Here is a 26073-nt window from a genome sequence, read left to right as displayed (position 1 = left end):
GAAAGGAGATAAATGTGCATTAACTTACATCATTTTCTCTGTGGAGTTGATCTGGAGCTTCCCTTAGGTCCCCCATCAAGCAAGGTATGACAGCATCTCTGGTGGCATTAAAGCTGGGACAGTGAGTCCCTGTAACAATAAGTTTGCAAAGAGGCATGGCTGGTGCGTGTGTATATTCATCCAGCACGGACATTACCTAAAGATGCACCACTATAATAACTATAAAGCTCTGGATCTGGAATACAAAAGGTTGCATTCATGTCTCAAATAATGCAATTATTACATTCTCAATTTTTTATGCAAAAGGCAACCAAATTCTAATAATCCTTCTCATAGATTTTCTTCTAAGCTTTTTAAACACTGAGTTTTTGGGCAGCCAACTCTTTTTGGATGTTGGGTGTTTGTAGCCAAGAGGAGTATTCAAAACAGCATCTGTTATCTGTTATGAGTTACTGAGTAATTTAATGAAATCAAAATAGCTTAGCAGGCCTTAGAAGTAAAGCTTCAGCAGCACGTCAGCTGGTCTTCTCTCATGGTATTTGACTGAAGTAAGTGCACTTTTTTGAACACACACTGTGAAAGTGAGACTTTTCATGGCTGTCCAGGAGGTTTGGGCACCTTTTCCAGTTATTAATTCTGGATGTTACAAAGCTGTTACCTCTGTATTTGGGTAAAGTTACAATATGTCTGACAGCAACAAATCTGCATTTCACAGCAGGCTCCCTTTTGCAAAGAATTAACCACTCTCTATTTTTGTACCATTCTGCACTGAAGTACCTTTCTTTTTGGTCAAACTATCTAGCAGAATTGTTTTGGTCTATAATTAGCCGTGCAGCTCTACCTTGTTTCTATGTCTGGACAACAACCCTCCATTCATTCAGAACCAGCATTAGCCTGGTTTGGTTCAGTAATGGTAATGTCCCCTTGACCCTTGCTCACAGAGCATGGCTAACCCGTTAGCAACATTACCCTGCAGCAGATAACAGATAACATTAGTTAGTATGCTACAATTTCCCAAACTTTCTACTGAAGGGTGCAGTGGAAAAAGAAATACTGATACCAAAAGCAAGTCGAATTGAGTTGAGTTTAGTTGGTACCATGTGGTAGAAAAAAGTTATAAGGCGTGCAACAATATAATGTAATAATAAGAATAATAATATAATAACTGCTTGTTATTTTGAATAAAATAAATCTTACCCTGTGAAAAAAGTGGAGGATACTATAGTTCAAGAAACTTGTAACAAGACTGGACTTGTTTGCTGTTTGTGCATTAGGCAGAAGTTCAAGATTAAAAGCAATGACTTTCCAGTGAGTAAAATTAATCAATTTTCTTTGTCTTTGGTTTTCTTCATAGACTGTTATTAAATTCTACTCTGTATATTGTAGTTACATTTTCACCAATCACATCTTAAGTATGTTCCCAGTATCTTCTAAAAATGTTATTGTACCCAGTAACTTATTTTACCTGGTTGGTTATGTAAACAACCTCATTACCTAATGGGGTCTGATCAAAAAGTTGCAAGACTACCCCTACGATGAGTCAAGACTACTCCTACAATGAGCAAAAACTGTACAGGATTTAAAAAATTGGCATCATCTCGTTTGAAGTATTCACCTTGCACAGTGATACACTGCTCCCAGTGCACCTGCCATTCTTGGAACACTCCCTGGAAGTCCTGTTTTGTAAGCGCGTCAAGCTCCATCTGCGACTTGCACTGGGTCTCCTCCACTGTGTCAAAATGACGACCCTTCAGCTTGAACTTCATTTTGGGGAAGAGAAAGAAGTCATAGACAGCCAAATCTGATGAGTGAGGAGTGATGATTGTGTTGGTTTGGCCAAAAAAATTGCATAATAAAATGACTACCATGCTCTTGGTGATGCTCCTGACCTTGAAGTGCTTCTTCAGTGTTGGAGCCTGTGGGCTCTTCCACTACAAAGACTGCTGTTTGGTTTCTGGGTTGTAGCTAGACCCCTCTCTTTTTACCGATGATGATCCTCAACATGAAGGTTGGGTCATTCTGGGCCTGTTGATGGAGATCCTCAGAGACATCAGCACAGTGCTGGTTCTGCTCTGAGGTGAAATCGCAAATGCGCACCTGCAAGTGGTCAAAAACTTCATACATAACACAGGTCCTGATGTTGATTGTGCGACTTAAGGTAGAATACTGACTCACATGAGTTATTGCTCACATCTGCTACATGCGCATTACTGTTCTGCCCTCCGTTTGTTTGCAACGCAAGAAGTCTTAGAACTTTTTGATCACACCTTACAGCACTGTTTTTAAGAGTGTGACTCAAAAACCTATGCAGGGCTGTGAACATTATGCTGTTAACTCTGTTAGATCTTAAAAGCTACCTGAAGCCCTTTTGAACAAAAGACAGACTGAAAGAAAGAGCACAAATATGTGAATTAATTTAAAACACATCAAAGTGTGTCAGATTAACCCACAACTCACGCCACGCAATACATGATTAATTTTTCCTTTTGAGAAAAACACTTTATACATTGTACATGTGAAGAAAACATCTGACAGCTGTTGATTCTGAAACAAACTGGACATTTCTGACTAAAATTTAATCTGTTGAAATGATCAACAGTTGTGGAGGCCATGGTGTTTGATTGCAAAGAGTCTTTTTATTTTTCCTTGTGTTCAAGTACGGTCCTCTCTCAGCACGGTCATCTAAGAAGCGTGGACACACAACAACACACAACTCGCACCAGAGCCTGAGCATCCTCAGGTGGGATTTGTCTTTTGTCTCGATTGAAAGGGTGGGGATGGGGGTGGGGGATCAGCAGTTTCCACGTTTAGGTCAAGTGAACAAGAGTCCTGTTGTACACCACATAATTTTTTCTCTGCGAACATTTGTTGCATTTAGTGACAATGACATCTGCACATAAAAATTATATATATATATTTATATTTATATTTATATTCATATATTTATAGATTTGTCATTCTATATCAACAATTCATTCTAGTGATTTTTACCTTGGTTTTTCATGTTGTAAAACTGGACAAACTGTCGGTAGGAATGCCTTGTTTGGACATTGATTTATACAGGAACGCACACGCACATACACGCAACAGAGGCATACACACACTACTACACACATGCATGCATAGATACGCTCGCTCAAGTTTACGTGTACACACACGGGTCACACATCCTGTCACATACATGCACACGTACACAAACGCACACACACCTACACACACACACACACGTGTCCACACACACACGCCCACACATGCTCAGCCAACACAGAGAGGCAGGTCTGTACATCTATGGGAGGGAGATGTTACCCATGATCCCCAGCAATAAGTATGTCTTCACCTGATCAAAACACAAGAAAATAAAAGTTACAAACAGCAGAGGGAGTCATCCAGTCATTGCCTGTAAACTTCGACAGAACGTCCCTTTAAATTCCTCTAGGACTGGTCCAAGAGGTGTCAAAGTTTGGCACAATGTCACGTCTCTCTCTTTCTCTTTATCTCTACTGTACAGTGAGATGTACAATATTCACGGTGGCTCTTGTTGGACGGACCAGTTTTTATGCTCAACTGATGATGAGAAACCATTGAAAGTTGACATGGTCAAACATATTAGCTCCCCAAAAGGAAAAGACAACCTTTTCCAAAGACAGAGTGTGCTTTAAACATACACATGTATTCTTTAGGCAGTGAAAAAGCACTTTTGTTGACAGGGACTTGGGAGCGATGCTGCTCTGCCGATCTGATGCTCTGGCAGCCTTGAACTGCTTTTGACGTTTGAGCATGTCCACACAAAATTAATTTGATGGAGAGAGAAAAACACAAATATTGCAAGGTTTCCTCTCGGGCTGGGAAAAGGGCAAATACAAATGTATCCACTGACATCCATCCTGACAATGTCTGTCTTTTCTGCTTCTTGTGTTTGCATTTCACTTGTTTTTGTTGCTTTTTGTTGTTTAAGTCAATAGTCAGTCATGGGGAAAAAAAAAAAAAAAAATCATTTTCAGAAGTGGCCCCATCAAAAACATGTGTAATATACACACTATATCACCTTTGAACTTTATACAGAAAATAAAAATGCTTTTTGAAAGTGAAAATTTAGAAAAGTACAAATAAAAAAAGATGTAAAAGAATGATGACAAAAAAAGAAGTCTCTTGAGGATGACATTCCTTGAAAACAAATTCAGAAGCCTCTGTAGGCAGCAAGGCCATCGCAACAAAAAAGGGGGGATAAAAGCAGTGCTACGTTTGTCACTTGGGTGAAATGGTAAACATCCACTTCTTGTCTTGTGCCTGATGTGCTTTCATCTTTCTCTGTGCTTTTATTCCTCCTGACCTCCTCAAGAACCCTCATGCAATCTTTCTCTCTCCCATCTTCCTCTCTCTGTCTTTAAGGTCAGGCCACTTCCTGTTCCTATAGAGTCATCCCCTTCCCATTATTTCTTGATTCCCATCTCTCTCCTCCTCCTCTCTAGGCATCTCCATACCCTTACGTTTTCTCTCTATGTTCCCCTGCCCACTCCTCTCACAATTTCAAACACTTGTTCATATCTACTCTCACTTGCTCCTTATCCACTCACTGTTACAATGGAGCTGACATTGAGAAAATAAAGTGGTCCTAAAGAAAAGAAAAAAGGAAAATGTTGGCATGCACATGCACAGTCTCTCTTTGTCCCAACTGAACTTAACCCCCCTTTAACCCCACTGAGCTTGGTTTTTTACCTTGTTTTAGAGAACACTAATTACCTGTCATTGGCTACAAGATACCTTTTTAACATGCCATTTGCTCTCATATTGTGTTCATCTGCTGCTGATCACTTGCAAAAATAATCCCTTTCACACACACATACGCAGACTCTCTCTTGCCCCCACCCTCAGCATAGTCTAACTACACCCAGGAGTCAGGTGAGGCCGGGTAGTGGCTGGTCTCATAGTTCAGTTCGCTGTATGGCCGAGAGGCCGAGTAGAAGTCTACGTAGTTGCCAGTGGATTTGAGGCCCAGATGCATGCGCAGGTCTTCCCGCGGGTCCCGGGGTGGACCAGTGGAGCTCGGAGGCTGCTGGGGTTGGGCCTGAGGTTGGGCCTGCGCCTGTACCTGCGGCTGCGGCTGGGATGGGGGAGGCGGAGGTCCCTGGTCCTCGTAGTAGGCCTCGTCGAAGCTCCGGCTCTGGCTGTGAGGTGGAGGCTGCGGTGGCTGAGGCTGAGGGAAGGAAGGAGGGGGAGGGTAGGGGTCGTAGTCTTTTAGCACGGCTGCTGATGGGCTGTCCTGCTGGGGCTGGGGGGGCACAACGCAGGGCTGGGCCGGAGCCTGGTGAGGGAGTGGTGACAGTGGGAGGTGGACGAAAGAGATGGGGAGGTCGGGGCGAGGTGCAGCATGCAAAAATGGAGAGTCACAGAAATGTGGGTAGTGGGAACAAAGTGAAAATAGAGGAAAGAAATAAAGGTAGAAGATGGAGAGGAGAGTGACAGGTAAAGTGTGAACACATGGGGGAGAGAAGGGTCTCATGCTGTGAATTCTCTATTACATGCTGGCATTGAAGGGGGTAATTCATCTCTACCACTGCAACACTCACAGGCTATCTGAGTGTGTGTCTGCATGTATAAAAAACCCTTTACTTACACACCTATTTCAGTTGAGTGGAATGTAAGGAGCAGTGGTAAAACCAAAGTTCAATACAAATACAAAATCAATACAAAGGAGCTCACACAGTATGTATTCAATACAGATTAAGTCCAAATAAATTTTAAAATCTACTCTTGTCAGTCAAATGCTACAATGCTTTCTGTTATCCTTCCCTCCTCACCAGCAGAATCATTAAACAGAGGCAAATAATTAGCTCAGTCAACTGAGGTAATGCTTTTAATTGCCAATCGGGTGTGGTTTTCCCGTTGAAGTGATTTGACGCTGCCTTGGCTGAAGGCACGTCTTCATCCCACACACTGCCAGTGCATCTCTTATCATAGTGAGACACCTTTTGTGTGCTTGTATGTGCCTCTACCATCCTGTCGCTATCCTAATAAGCACCTTGTCATGACAGCTTATTCCAATTTACTGGAAATCCTGACGACACGCATGCACTGCTAAAACCTGCTGTGCTGTTGTGTGGCCGTGCATACTTATAAGTGTGAAGGTATGGGACATTAACTCACCTGGTTTTGCTTGATATCATCACTGGCAGTCAGGTAAGAGTTTCGGAACAACGTAGATGTCCCACACGATACTTGAACTAGATGGATGAAAGATCAAAAGTAAAGAGAGAGACAACATCTGCATATGAATGAATAACAAAGGTAACTAGTATCACTACTGCTGCGATAACGATAATAATAATTCAAAGAGCACGAAAACCGTAAGAAACTCCACAACTGGCTTAGTCAGAAATCAGCTAATTAGAGTCCAAATCTTACTGTAGTTTGTCTAAAAGCCCAGCAATTAGTCTGTCCCGTCTGACCTCATGACAGAATAGAAAAGAGACCAACAGACAGAAAGAGAAACAAAGACAATGGAAGATGGAGAAAGAAAGAAAGAAAAAGAAACTGAGAAAGGAGAGCTAGTTAGAAAGCAGAGAGAGAAATGCACTGGAAAGAAAGATAGAGAAAAATCAAAGTCTGCGAGTAAGAGAAGAAAAATAGTGCCAAGTCAAAAAAGAGACAGATAAGAGGAGAAAGTGAGTGGAGAAATAAGGAATGAAAATAGAACAGAAAGAAAGATAAAGAGAGGGATAAAATGGAATCATTTAATTCTTCTCTGTCTCTCCATCACACACAGACACACGCACACACACACACACCTGCCATGCCGTCTTTCCGGGATGTGTGCTCTCCTTTGTTGCTATGGAAACCAGCGTTGGTTGCCGTGGAATCGTAGTCCATCTTGCGTTCCTTCAGACTCATCATCTCTCTGGGGGAGGCTGGAGCGCTTGCTACACGCACGCAGACACACGCACACACACACACACACATACACACATAATTACAAGCATGCGGAGTGTGAGGGCACATGCTGCTGGACTGCTGGGTTTATTGCTCATTATTGTGTGTGTGTGTGTCTTGGTCTTTCAAGGTGCACAGTCATTATTCATCATTTAGCCTGTCAGCGTAAAGGGTCACCTTCAGCATGTTAAAGGACTTCTGGGAATTCACACACACATATGCATACATCAGTTTTTGGACACATTATTTGAATATCAAATTTCACATCTGGTACATGTTTCCTCAACTCAAACAATGTATTCCTTTTTCTCCTTTATGTGTTTAAATCTCACAAGAAATACCCAGGTCTGAAAATGGCAAGCTCAACTCAGCTTGTGGTGCACTACATAACTAAATACTGGACATTATGTCATCATACAAAGAGGCCTTATTATTTTTGTTCTAACAAAGGTGCCTTAACTTGAACAGTGTCATTACTGCCCATGTTAAACCACATCCTGCAAAATACGAAGCTCTCGGGCAACGACATACAACATACATCAAAACCACACATGTGTGTTGCTGTAATTTTAAATTGACTGAAAAAATACTTGATGGATTATGCATGAGGTTTCATCCGCTTTAATGATGATCCCTTTATATTTTCCTCTAGTGCCATCATCAGGTCAAAAATGTCCTTTGTCTAATACCTGCAAAGCTAATGACATTCCCTTCAGCTAATTAGCAAATGTTAGACTGCTGACATACTAAACTAAGATGGTGAACATGGAAAACATAAATGCTAAACATCAGCAAGTTGTAATTTATCATTGTCATTTAGAACATGTGAGTACGCTGATGTTAGTATTTAGCTCAATGCAATGTATCAAGACTTGGTGTAGCACAGGCTGGATGAATCAATCACTATCCAGTACAATACTTTTAGCATCTTATTCAACTTTGCTTGCTATCTAGTTTCCACACACTCACAGGGAAGCTGTCCTGTGCAGTCCACCAATAGTGGATGGTAGTTTATTGGTTATTGTCATGATAAATAATACACTTAAGGTTAGCCTCACTCCAATTTCTAATCATATTTATATGTTTTACTGTAACAGCTGTGCAGTTATTTTTACACCAGAGCTTGATGGGCGATTTCTTCACAGACATTATGCCATTTTACTTCTTCAAACCTCACTATTTTTGTATTTCTGTCACTCTCTCATGCTTTTAAACCAGATATATTTTACACCTATGTATACATCAATGCACACATGCTGTGCACGCCCATACATAAACACACATGTACAGGCCATGACAGATCAAGCACATATACTGCACATACAATGTCCTAATCTCCCTCTCTGTCATTTCCACACACACTCAGTATGTCACAGTGTAATCCCCTTATAGCATACTTAAAGTGCTTACTCAGTTGCTCTTATCTTGACACACTGAATTGCCAGAATCCTACCTACCTGTGTATCAGCGTCTTCACTTTGCTTAGCTTAACAGTATATTTTTACAGCATATATAATCTATATACTCAGAAGAGAAGGACATTTTAAAAATAGGCTCTATGGACCCAACGAACCTAACTCTGAGAATTACAGATGATTGCAGGACTGTAACTACTGGAGTGAAATACACGTGCATCAATACTGGATGTGTGATGATGTGTGTGTATGAATACCTAACACACACGCATAGTTAATGGAGAGCACCACTCTCAGTTGAAAAAGCATAAACATTTCTTATGTGTCTGGACAAAAAACACACTCAGTGTCAGTATAAAAAAGGCTGTTGGCTGTTCTCCTATACGCTGATGATAACAGCAGGGCAAAACACTTACAAATGTAACTAGTCAAAAAGAATAAAGGATTTTAAGGTGATTTTTAAAGTACCTTGGAATCTCACTTTATCTATTGGGGTACTAAAGGAAAATCCAATGTTTCAATGTTTGACATGAAAAGCAAAAAAGCACTGTAATCTCTAATTTGTTTCCCAGCTTTTTCTGCATTTTAACAAGGTACTGTATTATACACACACACAAATGGCCATAAAAAAGGCACATACACACGATTACTGACTATTTCCTAGCGGTGAATGAAATTACAAACATTTAGTAAAGCAAGAGAAATGGGGAAAGACAGGAGCTGTTTTGACACATCTGATATTTAATTTTATCATTTGACACCTCTGTAGCATATTCCATTAAGGTGGATGCTCAAACCTGTCACAGACACCCCAAGAGACAGAGCCATCACGGCTGGTTATGGTTACCGTGGGGACCTGTCCTGACACTGCTGGATATGAGAGCCTGGGAGACTCGTTCTATCAGCGTGAAACACAGCAGGACCCTGCGGGGGCAATGATGGATGCAAAGGTCTCGCTCTCCCTCTGTATCTCCCGCTGTCTCGCTGCCATCCTTCCAGCCTGCAACCTCTCCTCCTTCTCTCTCTATCTCTGTCACAGTTTCTCCATTCTCTCCTCACGCTAACTCTTTCTCTCATCCTCTTCTAGTGTGCCTGTGCACCATCATTACTCCTCCTGCTTTGATCCATCTCTAAGGGACCGGATTGCAGTCTGGAGCATATGCAGAGAGGAGATACAGATGCATGCAGGTGTGTGTGTGTGTGTGTGTGTGTGTGTGAATGTCTGTGCACATCGAGGCAGCCTGTAAAGAGTGAGAGATCAGAGGGAGAGGTGAGAAGAAAGTGGGATTACTGCAAAGAGGAGGAGGAGGAGGAGATGCATGAAACGGGTAAACGAGGAGGGCCAGATGAGCGGAAAGGCAAAGGGGGAGACGTGGAGTAGGAGAGAAGATAGGGAGTCATTTCCAGCCATTTTTCATTTTACCCCAACCTCCTGCACTGTACTACAGACATCCACAAATGTCTCTGTGCACTATGGCCTCAAAATTCTTTATTTTCAATGTCACTGGCCAAAGTCAAATCCTCATACTTCACCTCCTCCTCTCTGCATTAGCCATCCCTCAATCCCTAATTCTTCTTGCCTCCTTGCTTTTTCTTTTTATCTCCCACTCTGTTTATCTCATCCCTCCCTCTTTCACTGTCTCCTCTCTCACACGCACGCACACACACACACACACACACACACAAACACACCGTTTTTCTCTCCCTCCCTCACTCCCTCTGTCTCTCTCACTCCCTCTCTCTCTTAGCAGGGTCCTTGAAGACCTCTCTAAGCCGGGAGGAAGGAAAAGTACTTTTCTGCCTCATCAGCTTGCTAAGCCCGGTGTGGAGAAATCACAGCTAAAGGCTCTTCTACTACTGATGCTAACAGCTAATGCTAATGTGCCCTTTGCAAAGCATGAAGGCCAGTGGGCTCAAGCTAAAGGCTAATGATAATCATACTTCAGAGCATCAAAGCCGGTGGGTGGTGAACACTGATGCTAACAGCTATTTAGCCCCAGTGTAAAGACTGATCGACTGGCAAATGTTGATGCTATTGGCTAATGCCTAAATTACTGCTCATTAGAATCCATGTGTCTTCTGGTTGCTCTCATGTCTCACATACATGTACACTTCATCTTAGGCTGAACCTTTATACCTTTATTTTTGCAAGGGGAGGTTTTTGTCAAATGTATGACATCACCAAGTTGTAACTAAACCAAATTTAAAATAACATAAATACTTAAACTGGAATATCTTTTATTACTGTTAGATCATTTCCTCTTGTGGTATGAGATTGATACCACTACCTTACCAGCATGCTAAATATGAAGCCAGGCCTTTAGTTTACCTTAGCATGAAGACAACAGTGGAAGCAAGGGGAAAACACCTAGCATGGCTCCATGCACATTTCAGGTCATGTAATTTAAACAAGCAAATATAAGTATTAATTAATAAACTTTAGAGATGTTGGTAAGGAATATTGTCTTCTCCCACCCTTGTTGCTAAGCAATGCCTACCGTGCCACATACACCTAAAATGCTTAACCTATGAAACTGTACAATTAATACTGAAAAAGACATCCTGAAACTGACTTTCTGTTTGTAGAAGGACATCTCATCAACTTTTGCACCATCTCAACACCTTCGTCATCTTGAAGATATCCACATCCTATTTGGGAGGGGAATCCTAACTTGATAAAACTGTGTTTAGTTGGAAGCTGTAAAGAGAACTGTGAAAACACACACAAACACATAAATAATCTATGTATTGCAAGTGTCATGTGTTCCTCACCGGAGCGGTTATTTGGTGACGTCCTGACAGGGGAGACGGAGGGAGTTCGAGAGGAGGAGTAGGGCCTCTGCCTGTCTCTCTCTATCGTTGAGGCAGAGCCCACAAAGTGATACTGGGAGTAACCATCCTGAAAAACACACAAAGAAGAAATTACCTACCATTTCTGCTAAATAACAAGCACAAAACATAGCATACAGTTGGTGGAGTGGCTGTCATCTTTTTTAAACAGTATTTAATCTGTATCCCTACCTCCATTTAGGTCAAGTAACCATTTATTATATATATATTTTTGGGATATTTTGTGTATTTATCAATGCATGATCATCCATCAATCTTTGACTTTGAGACACTCAACTGAGAAAATTTGTAACTTCCAATAGATAAAAATGAATGAAAGCTATTTCAAGTAATCTCAAGCGTGGAATACAAGTACAACCAGCTTGGTACACATGTAGCTGTAATGTGCATGCAGCATGTAATGTGCAATGTTTACAACACTGATTCAACGATCACAGAACTATATTTGTAGTGGTTTGGAGATAAAGCCTGTTGCTGCAATTACTCTTCAAATGTTTGAAACACAAGTTGAAGTCACACAATGAAGTGTGAATGGAATGGTTGGAATTTAGGGACACAAAACACAATTCAGTAAGGATCACACTGCAGTTGTAAAAGCAGTTGTGTGTAAACTGGTGCACTCTTTTACATGACCCACTGAAAAATGTCACTTTTTTTTGAGAAGCTGTATTTCATTACTGGTTTTCTTGAGTTAACAAACATGTGGCAGGTCAAAAATGTATTCTGGACACTGAAGGACACTGACAAATACACAACACCCACACAGCTTAGTGAATATCCCACTGTCCTTGTAGAAAAAAATAATAAAACCAACAACTCCACAAGCATAATTACTGCCAAGCCTGACTTTGTATCTGTATTAGTTTAGCAGTGATTGGAGCAAAGCCCTTTTCATAAAAATGGATTATGAGAGTCAACAACAATCACAGAGCTGGAACCAAATTCAATTTAGCATTAAGATAATTGGGAAAGCAAAACACATACAGATTATAAAAGATAATGGAGACATGTTCTATATAGGTTTACTGTCTGGGGGCTGCAGTTCAGCAGTGGGAAACCGATTGGACTGTGGTGACTGTGAGTACATGGGATAGGTGAATCGGTTCAGTACTGTTAGGCTGGAGAGGAGGAGACGGGGGAAGGAGAATGAGACAACTGAGCGATAGAGGAGGTGAGGCAGAAAGAGAGGGAGGGAGGAGACAGGGTAGAGGCTGAGGGAGACAAAAGATGACAGAAAATAATGAGAGCAAGAAGGAGGAGGACGATGGAGGGAGAGCAATGACAGGAGAGTAAAGATTGCAGGAGGTAGAGAGGTAGGTAGAGAGAGAGGAGTAGGCTGAAGTGAGCTCAGTCCCATGTCCTCCCCTGACTCCTATTTCCTGGCACAGCACTGAGGACTAATATAATGCTGGATCCTCTGACACAGAGTAGTTCAAAGGTAGCTCACTTCCAGTCTCCTCCACCCGCCCCTCTCTTTTCCACCTCGTGTACTTATCCACCACTCCCTCAGTGTTCCCACTCAACTTGTTTCAAATTCTCTTTCTCCTTTCCCCCCCAACACATCTCATTACAAACCATGTAACCTCCTTATGGTACATTGGACCTCTGTGCAATTGGACACTGCCAAACTGTCATGCTGCTCAAATGAACATCATCACTGAATACTGAATGATGAATGTATTCTGCAGAGTGATATGTGCAGTGTGCTGACTATAAACGTGTAAGTGTGCCTCACAAATGGGGTGCAAGAATGATCCATTGGGGGTTTTAGCTGGTTTTGCGTCATTATTAATCTGGAATTAATTTTTTTTTTTTTTTGGGGGGGGGTGGGGGGGGTAGGGGGTGTACCATTTGATTTACACAACATGCCTACAACTTTGAAGGTGCACAACATTTCTTTTGACACAAACAATAATTGAGACAAACCCCCATCCCAAAAATACTGAATGTGCATAGGTACCTTCCCCCCTGAATTAAAAAAAGTCTCTTGGGGTATGTTGCTCTTAGCTTACCACATGTAGCCACTGGGGTTTTTGCCCATTCTTCTCAAGTCATGGCACAGATTCACAATTGGATTGAGGTCTGGACTTGGCTGTACTAATACATTTGAATGTTTCCCTTTACACCACTCGAGTATAGCTTTAACAGTAATGTTAAGGGTCCTGCTGGAAGGTGGACCTCTGTTTAAAAGTTTGAGATATCTTTGTAACCCAACCCTGATCTATACCTTTCTGACTTTCTCTTTGGAGAGCGTCTTGGACTTCATGTTGTTTGCTTAGCGGTGTTGCAGACAGTTCAAACAGGTGAACCTTAATCAACTAATTATGACTTCTGAAGTTAATCGGTTGAACCACATCTTATTTAGGGGTTTCATGGCAAAGGGGGTGAATATGGGACCCAGTCAGACAGCAGCTCAGGGTCTGAAGTCTTTCTATTAGCTCTTGGCACCATTTTGTACAGTAACCGAGGTTCTGGACTGCTTGTTCAGTGTCAGCATGTATTGTGTGCATTGTAAGCAAATAAAACCTACAGACATCAGTCACATCAGCTCTAGCTAAGGTACCTGGTCTTTCTGATTCTCACCTATTCTCCATGTCTTACCTGCTTTTCCCTTTCTTTCCACCCACCTCCTCTTTCTCTCTCACACTCAATCTCTAACACTCCTTTCAGCTCCTACTGTAAAAAATGAGAGGGAGAAAAAACAGAGAATAGGTTGCTAGGCAACTGTTCTGCCTGTTGCTCTCACCATCACTGGATAGTTAGTTGAAGGTCGTGGGACTGCGAGGTAAAAAGCATTTACTGCCCCAACAAATGAGGTGTATGGGTGTGTGTGTGTGTGTGTGTGCCAGACAGCAATTATGGCAAAAACTGTAAAAGGTTACATGTGACGAGTGGTGGGTCCCCCACTGGGCCTCGTGACAACTCTTCATTGTCATTTTTTCAGTCCTTCAATCCTTTTCTCTCTCACTCATTTCACACTCAGATTTTCAGTTTTACAGTTGCGAGCGCTTCAATCACACATGATCCATCTATCCTGACAGGAATAATGTGCCTCTGACCTTTGCATTCTTTATTTCCATTGCCTTTGTTTCTGGTTATTTAGGAATTGACCTTTATTCTACCGTCGCATTTATTGCAAATAGCCCAGAATACTGTAAGAGTGCGCTGCAGGTTTACCTCTCTGTCTTACTAAAATACCGTTGTTAGCCTTTGCACTGGCACAGGCTATCTCAATGCACCTCCATCTCCTCTCTCTCTCTCTGTCTCTCCCTGACTGTTTAATACAGGTAAACATCAGAGAGAAAACCAGGCAAAACACAGAGGCAGCTTCAGAGGCCTGATGCTGGTTTGATGTCTACTGAAGTTTTTCAAACGCTCATCTCCATCTCAGTGCGTTTTCCTGTTTACACTGTATGGCAGTGGGCGATGAAATAATTTCAGCCCTTTCTGAAAGAAAAGCATCTTATCATTTCGTACATCATCACACTCAGACTCAGACTGTAGAATAAATATTGAAACTGTAAAAATCCAAAATTGTACAAAATCATGTATGTATGATAACAAGCAAACATTTTGAAATAATTTGTAATACTCTGATTCATTGCAATCAGATTGTCTGATTATCAAGTTTTATGACATAGTGTAAACTTCCTAGCACTTCTCCTTTAAATGTATTCATTTAATTTGCAGGAACATCCTGAGCAATATGTGTGCAATGATCCTGTGAAGGACTAGGCTCTGCAATAAATGACCTCACACATACACATCGCACACAAATTTCTCACCCACTCACATTACACAAACACACCCACATACAGAATCACACATCTCTGGAACATATTGTAAATCTGTCACATGTGTGACAAACACAGCATCTATCTGACCCTGAACCCCATCTGTCATATGTGTGTGTATCAGTTTTTGTGATTTGTGGTGTTTGTGATGTATATGTGTGTGTGATATGTGTGCATGTATGTGTATGCTTGTGTGTGTGTGTGTGTGTGTGAGAGAGTGTTTGATTGAGTGCCCAAGCTGGATAATTTATCAAGAAATGAGGCACGGCAGGCCAACAGAAATTATGCACTGAACAGGAATATGACAAAGTGTAACGTTGTGAATATATAGTAAAAAATTTACTGTTGTTACTACTTGTGTGTGAATAAGCAAGAGAGAGTGAGTGCATATTTTAGAGTCTATGTGAGTGAGACAGACAGTTTGGTCCTACTGTTCCTATTAAGAAGAGGTTTTCTGACTATGTTTATTTACATGTTTCAAGTCATTGTTTTCCATAGAAATCCCCTGTGGAGTAGTACTGCACATTTGTTGTTTACTTAAAAGATGACCTGTGACTTCCCTCCTCAGCACTGTAGATGAAATACTGCACACACACACACACACACACACACACACACACACACACACACACACACACACACACACACACACACAGAAATACATGAACTGAATAAGGACACATCCTGTCAAATAATCCAAATAAACTTGGTGAAAAGTAGAGTTTTACTGCACTCTGGAGACCATTATATGTGATTTATCTTAAAGTCGGTGCTCGTGTTTGTGCAAACAGATTTTGGCTTTGGTTTATTAATGATTGCTGCAACACTGATCTTTCAAATCATCTTAGATGCTATTTTCACACAGAGTTACTATTTATTTATGGGCCCTCAACTTTGCGTTTTAGTGCGTTCGGAAACTGCTGGGCAGCACGGCCCCCCCGTCCCATTGCAATTCTCCTTTCTTTTTCCCTCTCTCTCAGCCTAGACTGCTCCCATAGCACTGCTGTAGGAAATGATTAACTCTTCTTACTGCAGTTTGACAAAAAAAAAACAAAAACACACACACACACACACACACACACACACACACACATTTTCAAAGATACACACGCACTCGCACAAAAACAAACATACACGTGTACCCACGCCCATAACTCCGGCGCAGTTGGAATGCGTGTTTCAAAATGCTCTCATTACTTCAAGACTTCAAAGCAAACAACTCTTTGCCAACACAGCTCAAACTGACTCATTATTGACCCTACACTCTTCTCTACTTTCCCAAAACTACACACACACACACACACACACACACACACACACACATACAACTCAAGCATGCTTATTTTGCAAGTGCAAGAATTTACCTCACTCTCTTTCTTCACTTCCCTCTTTCTCTCTCCTCTTTTGCTGCCATCTCCCCCCCTTTGCTTTTGCTCTCAAACATTTTGCAGAGACACCCGACTTTACTCTCGTCTAAATTGTATGCTAATCCATGTTTGGATTGGAGGCTAACAGGATTTTTGCTGCACCTAACACCCATGACCTAATACGTCATGCAGGGATACTAGGAGTAAAGTCACTTATTTCAAGCTCTGGACTAGGGCGATAAAGTCAAAGTGTGGATCCTCTAAAGCAACAATTTCCAGTTATGAAATTAGGTTTCTTTGTCACTAACCAGGCTGTCATGCAATTTAGGAAGTAAATACTAAGGTATGCTGTCTGTCAGCCTTTAAAAGTAATTTTTGGAGTGACTCTATATAGCATAATGCAGCAGCTTAACTAAGTGAACTGCTTTAAAAATACTGCATGAAATTAAATTTGGCCTGGATACTGCAATGTTTTAACTGCATTAAAAGATGTTTATCATTCAAAGGTAATGATGAAGGTGGATGAGTTAGGATAAAACTTTAAATGCAACTACAGGACTGACTGCAGATGATATCTTGTTTCATAATAAGGATTCATGTTGAGTAAACAAGTCTTGTGTACATCATATTAGATCAAATGCGGAAGATGCAAAAGTCATTCTGTTGTTTCCTTCCTATAGCATCCTAATGGGTGAGAGTAAAAATAAATAAATACATAAATATATAAATAACCCCCCCCCCCAAAAAAAAAAAAAAAAAAAAAAAAAAGAAGCAATGAAGCAACCTTTGTTGGGCACGGCTGTCGTGTAAAGCCAGTGTCCTTCGTGTCTGATCATTGGAGTGTTATGCCATCCAGTCGAGTGTAACGCTATCCAGTGGCAATGATTAGAGAAGTGTGAAGCAGATGAGGCTTCGAGGGGCCGCATGGGGATACAGTTCTGTGTAATACTGGGAGATGAGAGGATGACGAATGAAGAGAGTGGCACAGTTGTCAGGCTGAGGCGAGGACACGCTGATGCCACGGGGCGGCCTGTCCTGGAGTGACTGCGGCAACAGTGAGAAAGTCTTGAACTCGGACAGAGAGCCCACAACAAAATCTTCATGCGAGGAAGTTGTCGGCTTAGTCACCGTTTCCGTTCAAAACAGGTGGAAAAAAGTAAAATTTGGTTGAATTTGTTTTTCAGGAGTTTTTCATGTATTTACTCCATAAACAATATTTTTCAGTGTATGTTTCACTTCAAAGAATGACAGCTCAGCTTTCAAGGTTGGACAACATCTTTGAAAACTGAAGTGCGGGTACTTGAGATTCAAATATGAACTCCCACATTTTAGCATCTGAAAAAAATAACAAATGATATGTTGATGTGAATTATGTTGCAGTGCTCAATAGTCTCTCTTGATGTTCCGTTAACTAGATTTCTTTAAAGAATCCACATTAAAGGCTCAATATGTGACAGTGCTGAATAACATAAATATTTTTGCTCAGAACAGAATAAATGAGAGAGACACGAAGAAGGTAGTCAGCTTAAGTTGATCATTAAGTACCACTATCATTTGTCACAGTGTTATTGCACTGTATAGTATTAGATTATACATGTGTATATACAAATGTTCACACAAACATGCATGCTTTTTTTCTCTCCACGCAGAGATGAAAAAGACACATTCAAAGCCAAGGACAACTTCCTGGAATGTGTTACTTAATATTTCTGAATATCTCACTGAAACTCATTGACTGCGCCTCTGAAGTTTTATGGCAGATAACCTTGGTGGCAGATATTCACTCAACAACACTCATTACAAGTGAAAGGAACACAGCATCCGTCTTTACATTTAATCAGCTTGCAAGTGTGCGGAGGTATCTGTAATTTGAAAAGAAACAAAAGAGTGGAGGAGAAAGCAGGTTTCAATGGTTTGTGTGGGTGTGTTTGTGTGTGTGGTGGGACAGTGATAAAAGTGTGTGTCTGAGTGAGAGCAGCACACACACACACCAAAATGTCTCTAGACATTATATGGTTTTCTCACTTTCTGCTTGTTTGTCCTTGTTTATCATCATCTGGAAGTTATCCACTGTATTAATGAGCGACAGTTCCCTCAGTCTCCATGATGGGCTACATAACCATTAGCACTGATGTTAGCTTGTTTGCTTGTGTGTGTGTGTGTGTGTGTGTGTGTGTGTACACTGAAAAAAAAACAATAGGCTAGAGACTAGCATAAAGTTATTGATCCTCCTGCCTCTGTAAACACTGCTGCTTACTTGTGGTTCTGCCCAACAGAACCCCATTATTCTTTTGTTTGGAGGTAGTTATGACCGAAAGTGCACGCACGCACACACACACACACACACACACACAGATTGGCCAGTCTCCAAACCAATGTCTGCTGAATAAATATGATAACACTGAGGTTGTTTAGAAGGAGTCATTTTACAACAAAACTAATTTGACTTCACTCTCTGCCCGTGACTTCATCGTTCCTCTAAGAGTTATTTGTAGGCCACGGTGGCAGATGGTGTCAATCTGAATGTTTTAGTATCAACTAGTGATGCTAGAAGCATTATTTCAAAGTAATAACAAAGGCATGTTATCAAGGTTCATTTCAGGAATAAAGATGATAGATTCATTGTTATTTGTCACCCAGCAGTGAACATCAAATCAATATTAACTACAAAAACTGTTGACTGATAGTGGTAGGTTGGGGCAACCACTGGTAATATTTGGCTAAGTTGCAGAATGAAAGGATGGAATTAGTTAAGCTAAGCACCCACTTAATATGGCATCCGTTCATATACAGAGTCTGGGAAACAACAGCAAATCTTGAAAAAGACTTGTCCTGACCAGAAGACATGGAATAATTCATCCAGTGAGGTTTTAGCTGGTAATCCAAGAACATGGAGACTGAATCAAAGTCTGTCTTGAGCTATCTAAAGGCATTTTACAACTTAGAGGATGAGAGTAAGAGATAACTTTAAATTGTGTGACAATTACCTTTTTGATTGCTTCATTAAACAGTTTGAAAATCCTGAACACCTGCTTCAGTGAATGTGAAAACATAGTTCACCCTCAGACAATTCATGGCCAATTTGCCATATATATTAATTGCTTTTTAATTATGTGGATGCTATTTCAAAAACCTGAGACAATTAACACATGTGCTACTGCCAGCTCTTTTTTTTGCCAAAGCTTGTTACTTTTCTGTATTTGGAAATAATACTTTAACACTTCAGAATTTATTGACACTACACATCAGTTACCCCATAACAGAGACCATATTTGCAAAACACTAATGAATTAATGGATGGGTGTCAATTTTATGACAGCAATTTGCTTCTAGCAAGACATCTGATAATGTGAAGAGAGGACTGTTTTAGAATAATAAATAATAAATAATATAAATAAATAATAATTTGTAAAATAGTACTGTATGCAGTAAAGAGACAGGGAATGTGATAGATAAACAATGACAGAAACAGTGCAAGATGAACTGAAACCTAAAAGTATGAATATGTAATTTGTACTCCATCCTACCTTCTTGTAGAGGGAACGCAGGTCTCTATACTGCCACATACTGCTGAGAACCTGAGAGGCTGCCTTTACCACCTTTGCTGAGTGTCTGGACAGATAGAAAAAAGAGAGAGAGAGAGTTATTTCTCCTGGACTCCATTCCTTTGGATAATGTTGTGCTGTTATTCTTTCTTTGCCAGCTTCACATGATGTGCACAGGCCAGTAGCACTTGTGATGGCTTTAAGAATAAGAGGGCCATTGGTCTTCTCAGCAGAGAATGATTTCTCTTGCACAAAAACTGAGAGTTTCCAGATGAGTCTAAAATGACCCTCTCTGCCATGCTAATGGTCCCATCCGTGCCACTTTGTTGAAAAATGACTCTAGTAGGAGTCATTTCATAAGCCCTCTGCCCTGAGTTTTATTCTTTACCAGTGAAAGACTGAATGTTGTTTGAAGATTGAAATAAGGTAATAGTATCAACAGGAAGCCACTCCAATAGCCCACAAAAAACACAATCATGGCTACACATGAATAAATGTATCCCCAGGAAATCACCACTGTTACATGAAATAAAACAAAAAGAAAAAAAAACAAACAAAAAAAAAACCAAAATCATGGCAAACAGATCTTAATGTACGTTTTGATCCTTGTGAGATTAGGATTATTTATTGCATTTGAGAGCAGCAATAAATTACAGTCACCAGCGTGCAGTGTTGTAGCGGTGGAAAATGAGGCAACCTCTCTTGCACTCCCAAACCATGTTGCTCTTTGTGTGCTGGAGATGTGTTTTGGCATTTAGTGTTTCAAAGGTATCGGCCAATATTTTTATTATTCTTTTTTTCGTGCTATTTTATTTTTAGGTCCCACTGTTTCCAGGAAGTTGGTAAACAATGACTGTCTGTGCTTTTACTGTAATAGGCCTTTTCCCAGTTTGAAATTGTGTAATTGCATGAATGCGGCAAGGCACTTCTGATAGAGCTTCTAAAGAGCATTTATCCTCAACGTATTTATCCTGAGAAAATGAAGATGTGTGGGCTATTAGCAGCTAGCTCGACTCACTGTGAAATTTGCACTTATGGAGGTTTCTTCTAGCACCTCATCTCTCTCTGTAATGGTGCCCTTGAGCACAGTTCCCTAAATAGACTGCGTCTCTCTCTGTAACAATAAATCAACGTTTGACCTCCATCTGATAACACTCTGGTGTCATGGCAACCCCTGACCTGCTGGTTGCCATAGCAGCTAGACAGGACACCCTGTTCAGTCTCCCATGGCGACAGGAGTTATATTCCTGCTGCATCCTTGTTGTTCTCCAGATGTCTTTTGTGGATGAATGGGCACAGGGAAGGCTGATGCAGTCATGAATGATAGATGTGTGGCCACATTAAGGCACTGGTCACTACTGACGATATGGGGGATGCTGAATGATACCTTGACAGGTATCACAATAATAGATTCTCTTTTGCTTTCTTCTTGGCCTTTACATTCCATTTTAGGATTTAAACTTCTACAGTTATCCATGGCTGGCTGCCGTGGGGAGGTTTTATCATTTTCTCCTTTTGCTTATTCTGAGGATTGTGGTGACAGAACATTATTTTCTCTGTGAGGCTTCTGAGAATAACTCAAACAAACAAATGTGTATGTACAATATATTAAGTAGACTTTTTCACTGTGCCAGAAACCAGTGCTTATGTTGTGAGAGTTACAGTAAGTGTTCCTCATTGTTCCTAAGCAGAAAATGACCACTCTTTAAATCAGATTGTTAAGCATACATCATCATTATGCTCGAATAAAACATCATCCACCATCAAAGGTTAAAGGTTATACAGATTTATTTCAGCAGTGAAGTTCCTCCCAGGTAGTTTACTATAAAGTCTAATGATATGCTAGTTCAGAGGTGTGACACTGCAGAAGCAGATGGGTTCTAGGCTCATAAAGTTGTGTAAATTATGAATTTTGAGTCAGAGTCATTGACAAAATTTGGAAAAAGTACTGTAAGTAGTACCAAAGTCATCCTGCAAATGAAAACTTTCAGATATGCACGAGGAAGCTGACTGACTGGTAACATTTTTGTAAAACATTTTCTTTCACATGCCTCTTCAGGCCAGTTGAGAAACAATCCCACAATGGCAAAGTCACATGTGAAATTCCTTAAGCAGCCAAGTGTCTAATCAGGTGGTCTTTGAGCTCAACTCTTCAACCCTGAAAGACCCTGCAACGGGTGTAAAGGGATTCCAAAAATTCTGTAAATGCTGTAAATTGTAAATGCTGTCCTTTGGAGAAAGGTCTCTACAATGACGCACTACACATCTAGATTTTTTCCACTGGAGTAATGATGCAGACATACAAACCATGGTATTTTCAGGCTTGAAAATATCTTGAAAAATGTTTCTCTAACTTTAAAACTTTTGGCATTTAACAAAGTGCCTAAATGTTAAAGTCATTTTCAAACAAATCAGCAATTTTACTAGTATAGATAAAAACCCAATATTATATTATACACACAAAACTTTGCCCCACTTACTTGTCTCCTTTGCTGCGGGCGATGCCAATAAGTTTTTCTATGCCGCCAGCATCGCGCAGAGCTTTGGCATTCTCCATGTTCTTGGTGATGACTTCGTGCAGTGCGCAGCAGATGGCAGTTACCGTATCGTCTGACATGGCCTTGCTGGGGGGGCCTGTGGTTCCAGAGGTCCCACTGCTGGTGGCATTATTGTTGCTGCTGCTACTACTGCCTGGTAACCGATGAATCAAATCTCTCATGGCATATTTACCTGGTGTGTGTGGAGAAAATGAAGGAAAGGGGCAAAAGTATTGGTCAGATTTCATTCTCTGCACATCCCTTTGTATATTGCCAATTTTGCTGGAAACATCTTGAGAGACTGTTCTAAAAAATTGCCATTGGATGGATTTTTGTGAACAATAGGAGGGACAGATTTAGAGGCTGCTAGACTTTACTGTCTAAGATACTATGTGTGGGGGTGAGGGTTGGTTAGTGTGTGGTTATGGACGACTGGTACAATATAAACATGAATACAACTACCTCAATAATATACTTAACAGATACTTGAAAGCCTACAGGTAATAAACTAATATTGCCCTCATATTATTTTTTTTTAAAGCAAACACCATGCAAAGGCTAGTAAGTGGTTTGGATAACTCCATAAAGCTTTGGTTTAAGAGGGCATACTGCAAATCCTCTGACGCACACACACTGATGCAGACACGCTGAGAATCCAATAAAAGAGGTGACTCATGGTGTTTTGGTGAAAAGGCTGGCATATGAAGAAAATGAAAAAATAAAATTGACATTCAAAGAATGTCTTGCTGGAGAGATCGACGCAACAGAGAGAGGGAATAATTAAGACACGCAGGAGATGCTGTCAGATAGAAAAGCCATAAACTCAACTAGTGAGAGGGTTGAGCAAATAGAAGCAATAACATTTGGAGTGAAGGGGAGTTTAAGACAAAGTGGTGCAAGTATGGATTTCAAAGAGGGAAGTTGAAGACAAAACCACCTACATGTAATCTGAGCTCCCCCACACACTAAGGTACTGTAGTCAGTGCCATGCTGGTGTTAGATCAAACAGGACTTAGACAAGACATAAATTTATATCATCCCCAAATTATAGATTGTTTTAGTTTATACTGTTTCCTGCACATATTTAATATATTTCTCCTCCATTTTGCTATCATTACGGTTGGGGCGTATGGGCTATAATATGGAAACAATTGGCTGTTATTTCCTGCAGTGTTTCTGAGTCAACTACTCTGGAGCTCTCTGTGGAGTTTCCCACCAGAGTAAGAACACCGGATATGAAGATGACTGAGGAGAGGGGCCAGTAAAGGAGAGATCAGAGCAAATAGGTAATGAGTGGAGGAATGGAGGACAAGAGAGGAATTAGAGATTAGAAGAAAGAGGTGATTGTGCTGACTGAGCTGGTGCGTGCAGATGTATCAAACATGAGCAGCAGACAAAGGGTAAGAAATGTCTTGACCATCATATAACCTGTCAATTACACTTGAATCATCTTGAGCTCCTGGCACAAAACCCACAGGTCATCTTTCAAGTAAAGGACCATTAACTTGGATGCAGAGGTGACTGTTGAATAATGAACCATGCTTGAAATGTGGTTAATTTTTTAACAAAACCCACTCAACAGAGCCACTAGGACAAACCCTCTTACACTGCTGCACACTGGAAGGCACACTTAAATCAACTGAGCATCTCCTCGAGAATGAATCAGTCTACCCCTCTCTATGACATGTGTTGCTCGGACAAAGCATGCCATTTAAAACAGTGCATGCCAGCTTCCGTGTGTACACAACACTGGAGAGCTGCTCGGCGTGAGTCACTGTCTCCTAAATCCTACAAATGCGAGCCCTCCACAGAAGTGCTGGATCCGATAAAGCAGATGAAAAACAGGAAGCGCTACTGTAAGTGTTAAACCCACTGTTGTATCATCTTCAAGTGGACCATTACATCCTCTCTGGCAGCCGAGGAAACTGAGGCCAAAATACTCAATTTGCAATAAATGCAAAGTGCTTTTGGATTTCACTGAGAGTTTTTTCATTGGTTCTGAAATAATGCTTCTGAACAACTCATTTTTGCGGTAACAGTACAAAACTACAGAATACTTATCTAACTGTCGCTGTGCATCAGAGGTGTAATCTTCTGCAGCCCATGGTGCTACTTTGAATTTATTAAGTCTATGTAAAAAATAAAAGTAAGAACAAAAATCCTTGTGGGCTGATTTCTTTTCTTCATTCACTTTTTTCCTCACCATTTTCCAGAAATGCCCCACTTCCCCACAGAATGCTGAATATTTTTCCCAGACCAATCCATCAGTGTGAAATCCAAGGAGCCCTTACAGCCTGGTGGTAAATCCCTCGATCATATTACCTCTAATAAGTCTAAGTGATCTGGGAAGGGCTGAGAACAGGACAGCAATGCGTAACATAGGAAAATCAGATGACACCATTGGCCCACATAAAGTATGGGAGCACACACTCACACACAGAAGAATTTGCATGATTATATATTCGTCCTTGTACAACAAACGATTTGAATTCCCAAATGCAGACACACAGTGATGCTTAAATATATGCACACACACATGTACAGACACACACATAAAGACCCACGTATGCTAACTCCACATGGATGGAGCTGTGAGATAATTAGCTAAGTGTTATCTTGGACTAGCAGGCTGAACAAAGGTCAAAGGGTCATCATCTTTTGGCAATGAGGACAAAGTTAAGCAACATCCTAAGAGGGAGACTCATTAATTGATTGACTTGCATCAGACTGACACATTTCCTGACTGATTTACCAGCTGATGACTGACTGAATAATTTGCTGACAACTTGCTTTATTAATGATCTGGCTAATTTCTGAGTGAATGAATGAATTATTCACTGACTGACTGCATGAGTAATTTACTGACTGGCTAATTTACTGTCTGACTGCCAGATAATTTACTGCATGAATGACTGACAATTTATTGATTGACTGACTGACTGATTGAGTGAGTGAGTGACTAATTTATCAATTGACTGACTGTAGGGAATCCAGTCATAACAAAATGAGAGTGTAGAGTATACAGAAAAGATATGGAAACCTATTAGAAGCATATCTCTGTGTCTGTGTGTGTGGGGTGTGTGTGTGTGTGTGTGACTCAAAGTATTTTCTGCTTACAGACAGATGCTCTGATAAACTGTTGTCAGCATATCCCTAAAATATGCCTGAATGTGTGTGTGTGTGTGTCTGTGTGTACACAGGTGTGTGCCTGCACATCCCTAGCAGCCTCTGCAACGTCATCACATTCGTGATGATGATATGGAAGGAGGGGGAGGAACAGAGGTTGAAAGACGAGGAAGAAGAGGAGGAACAGGAAGAATGAGTGAAGGACAGAGAAACTGAGGAAAGAAAGAAAAAGTTAGATACATACACATGTAAACACCTTCATAGCTGTGGAATCAACTGAAGAGGCCCTTGTTACTTCCAACCCTTTCAATACCACACCTTGTTAGAGGAAGCTGCTGCATCCTGATAGTTGAGAGCTAGGGGGCATAACTCAAGGCTTCACACACATCACACCTTGGCAGTACACACACATACAGCCATACACGCACAAGACATACATATTGCTAACCCACTTTCTGCTGCTTTGGTTTGTCTACTTTGTTTTAAGGATCTTTCTCCTAAGTTATTTCTTT

General features: G+C 40.8%; 1 protein-coding gene across 1 annotated transcript in view; it reads right to left on the bottom strand.

Annotated features, from left to right (window-relative positions):
• Positions 1-2616: 2616 nt before the first annotated feature.
• ctnnd2a (catenin (cadherin-associated protein), delta 2a) overlaps positions 2617-26073 on the bottom strand; it is a 286657-nt gene continuing 263200 nt past the window's right edge. Inside the window, 4 exon segments of the mRNA XM_051067006.1 lie at positions 2617-5302; positions 6145-6221; positions 6786-6917; positions 11115-11241. Coding sequence (XP_050922963.1) covers positions 4883-5302; positions 6145-6221; positions 6786-6917; positions 11115-11241 — 756 coding nt within the window. The 3' untranslated portion in view covers positions 2617-4882.

This window comes from Lates calcarifer, linkage group LG24, assembly GCF_001640805.2.
Source record: "Lates calcarifer isolate ASB-BC8 linkage group LG24, TLL_Latcal_v3, whole genome shotgun sequence".
Lineage (NCBI taxonomy): Eukaryota > Metazoa > Chordata > Actinopteri > Centropomidae > Lates > Lates calcarifer.
Note: the sequence above shows the minus strand (reverse complement) of the source record. Positions and strands in the feature narration are given on the sequence as shown.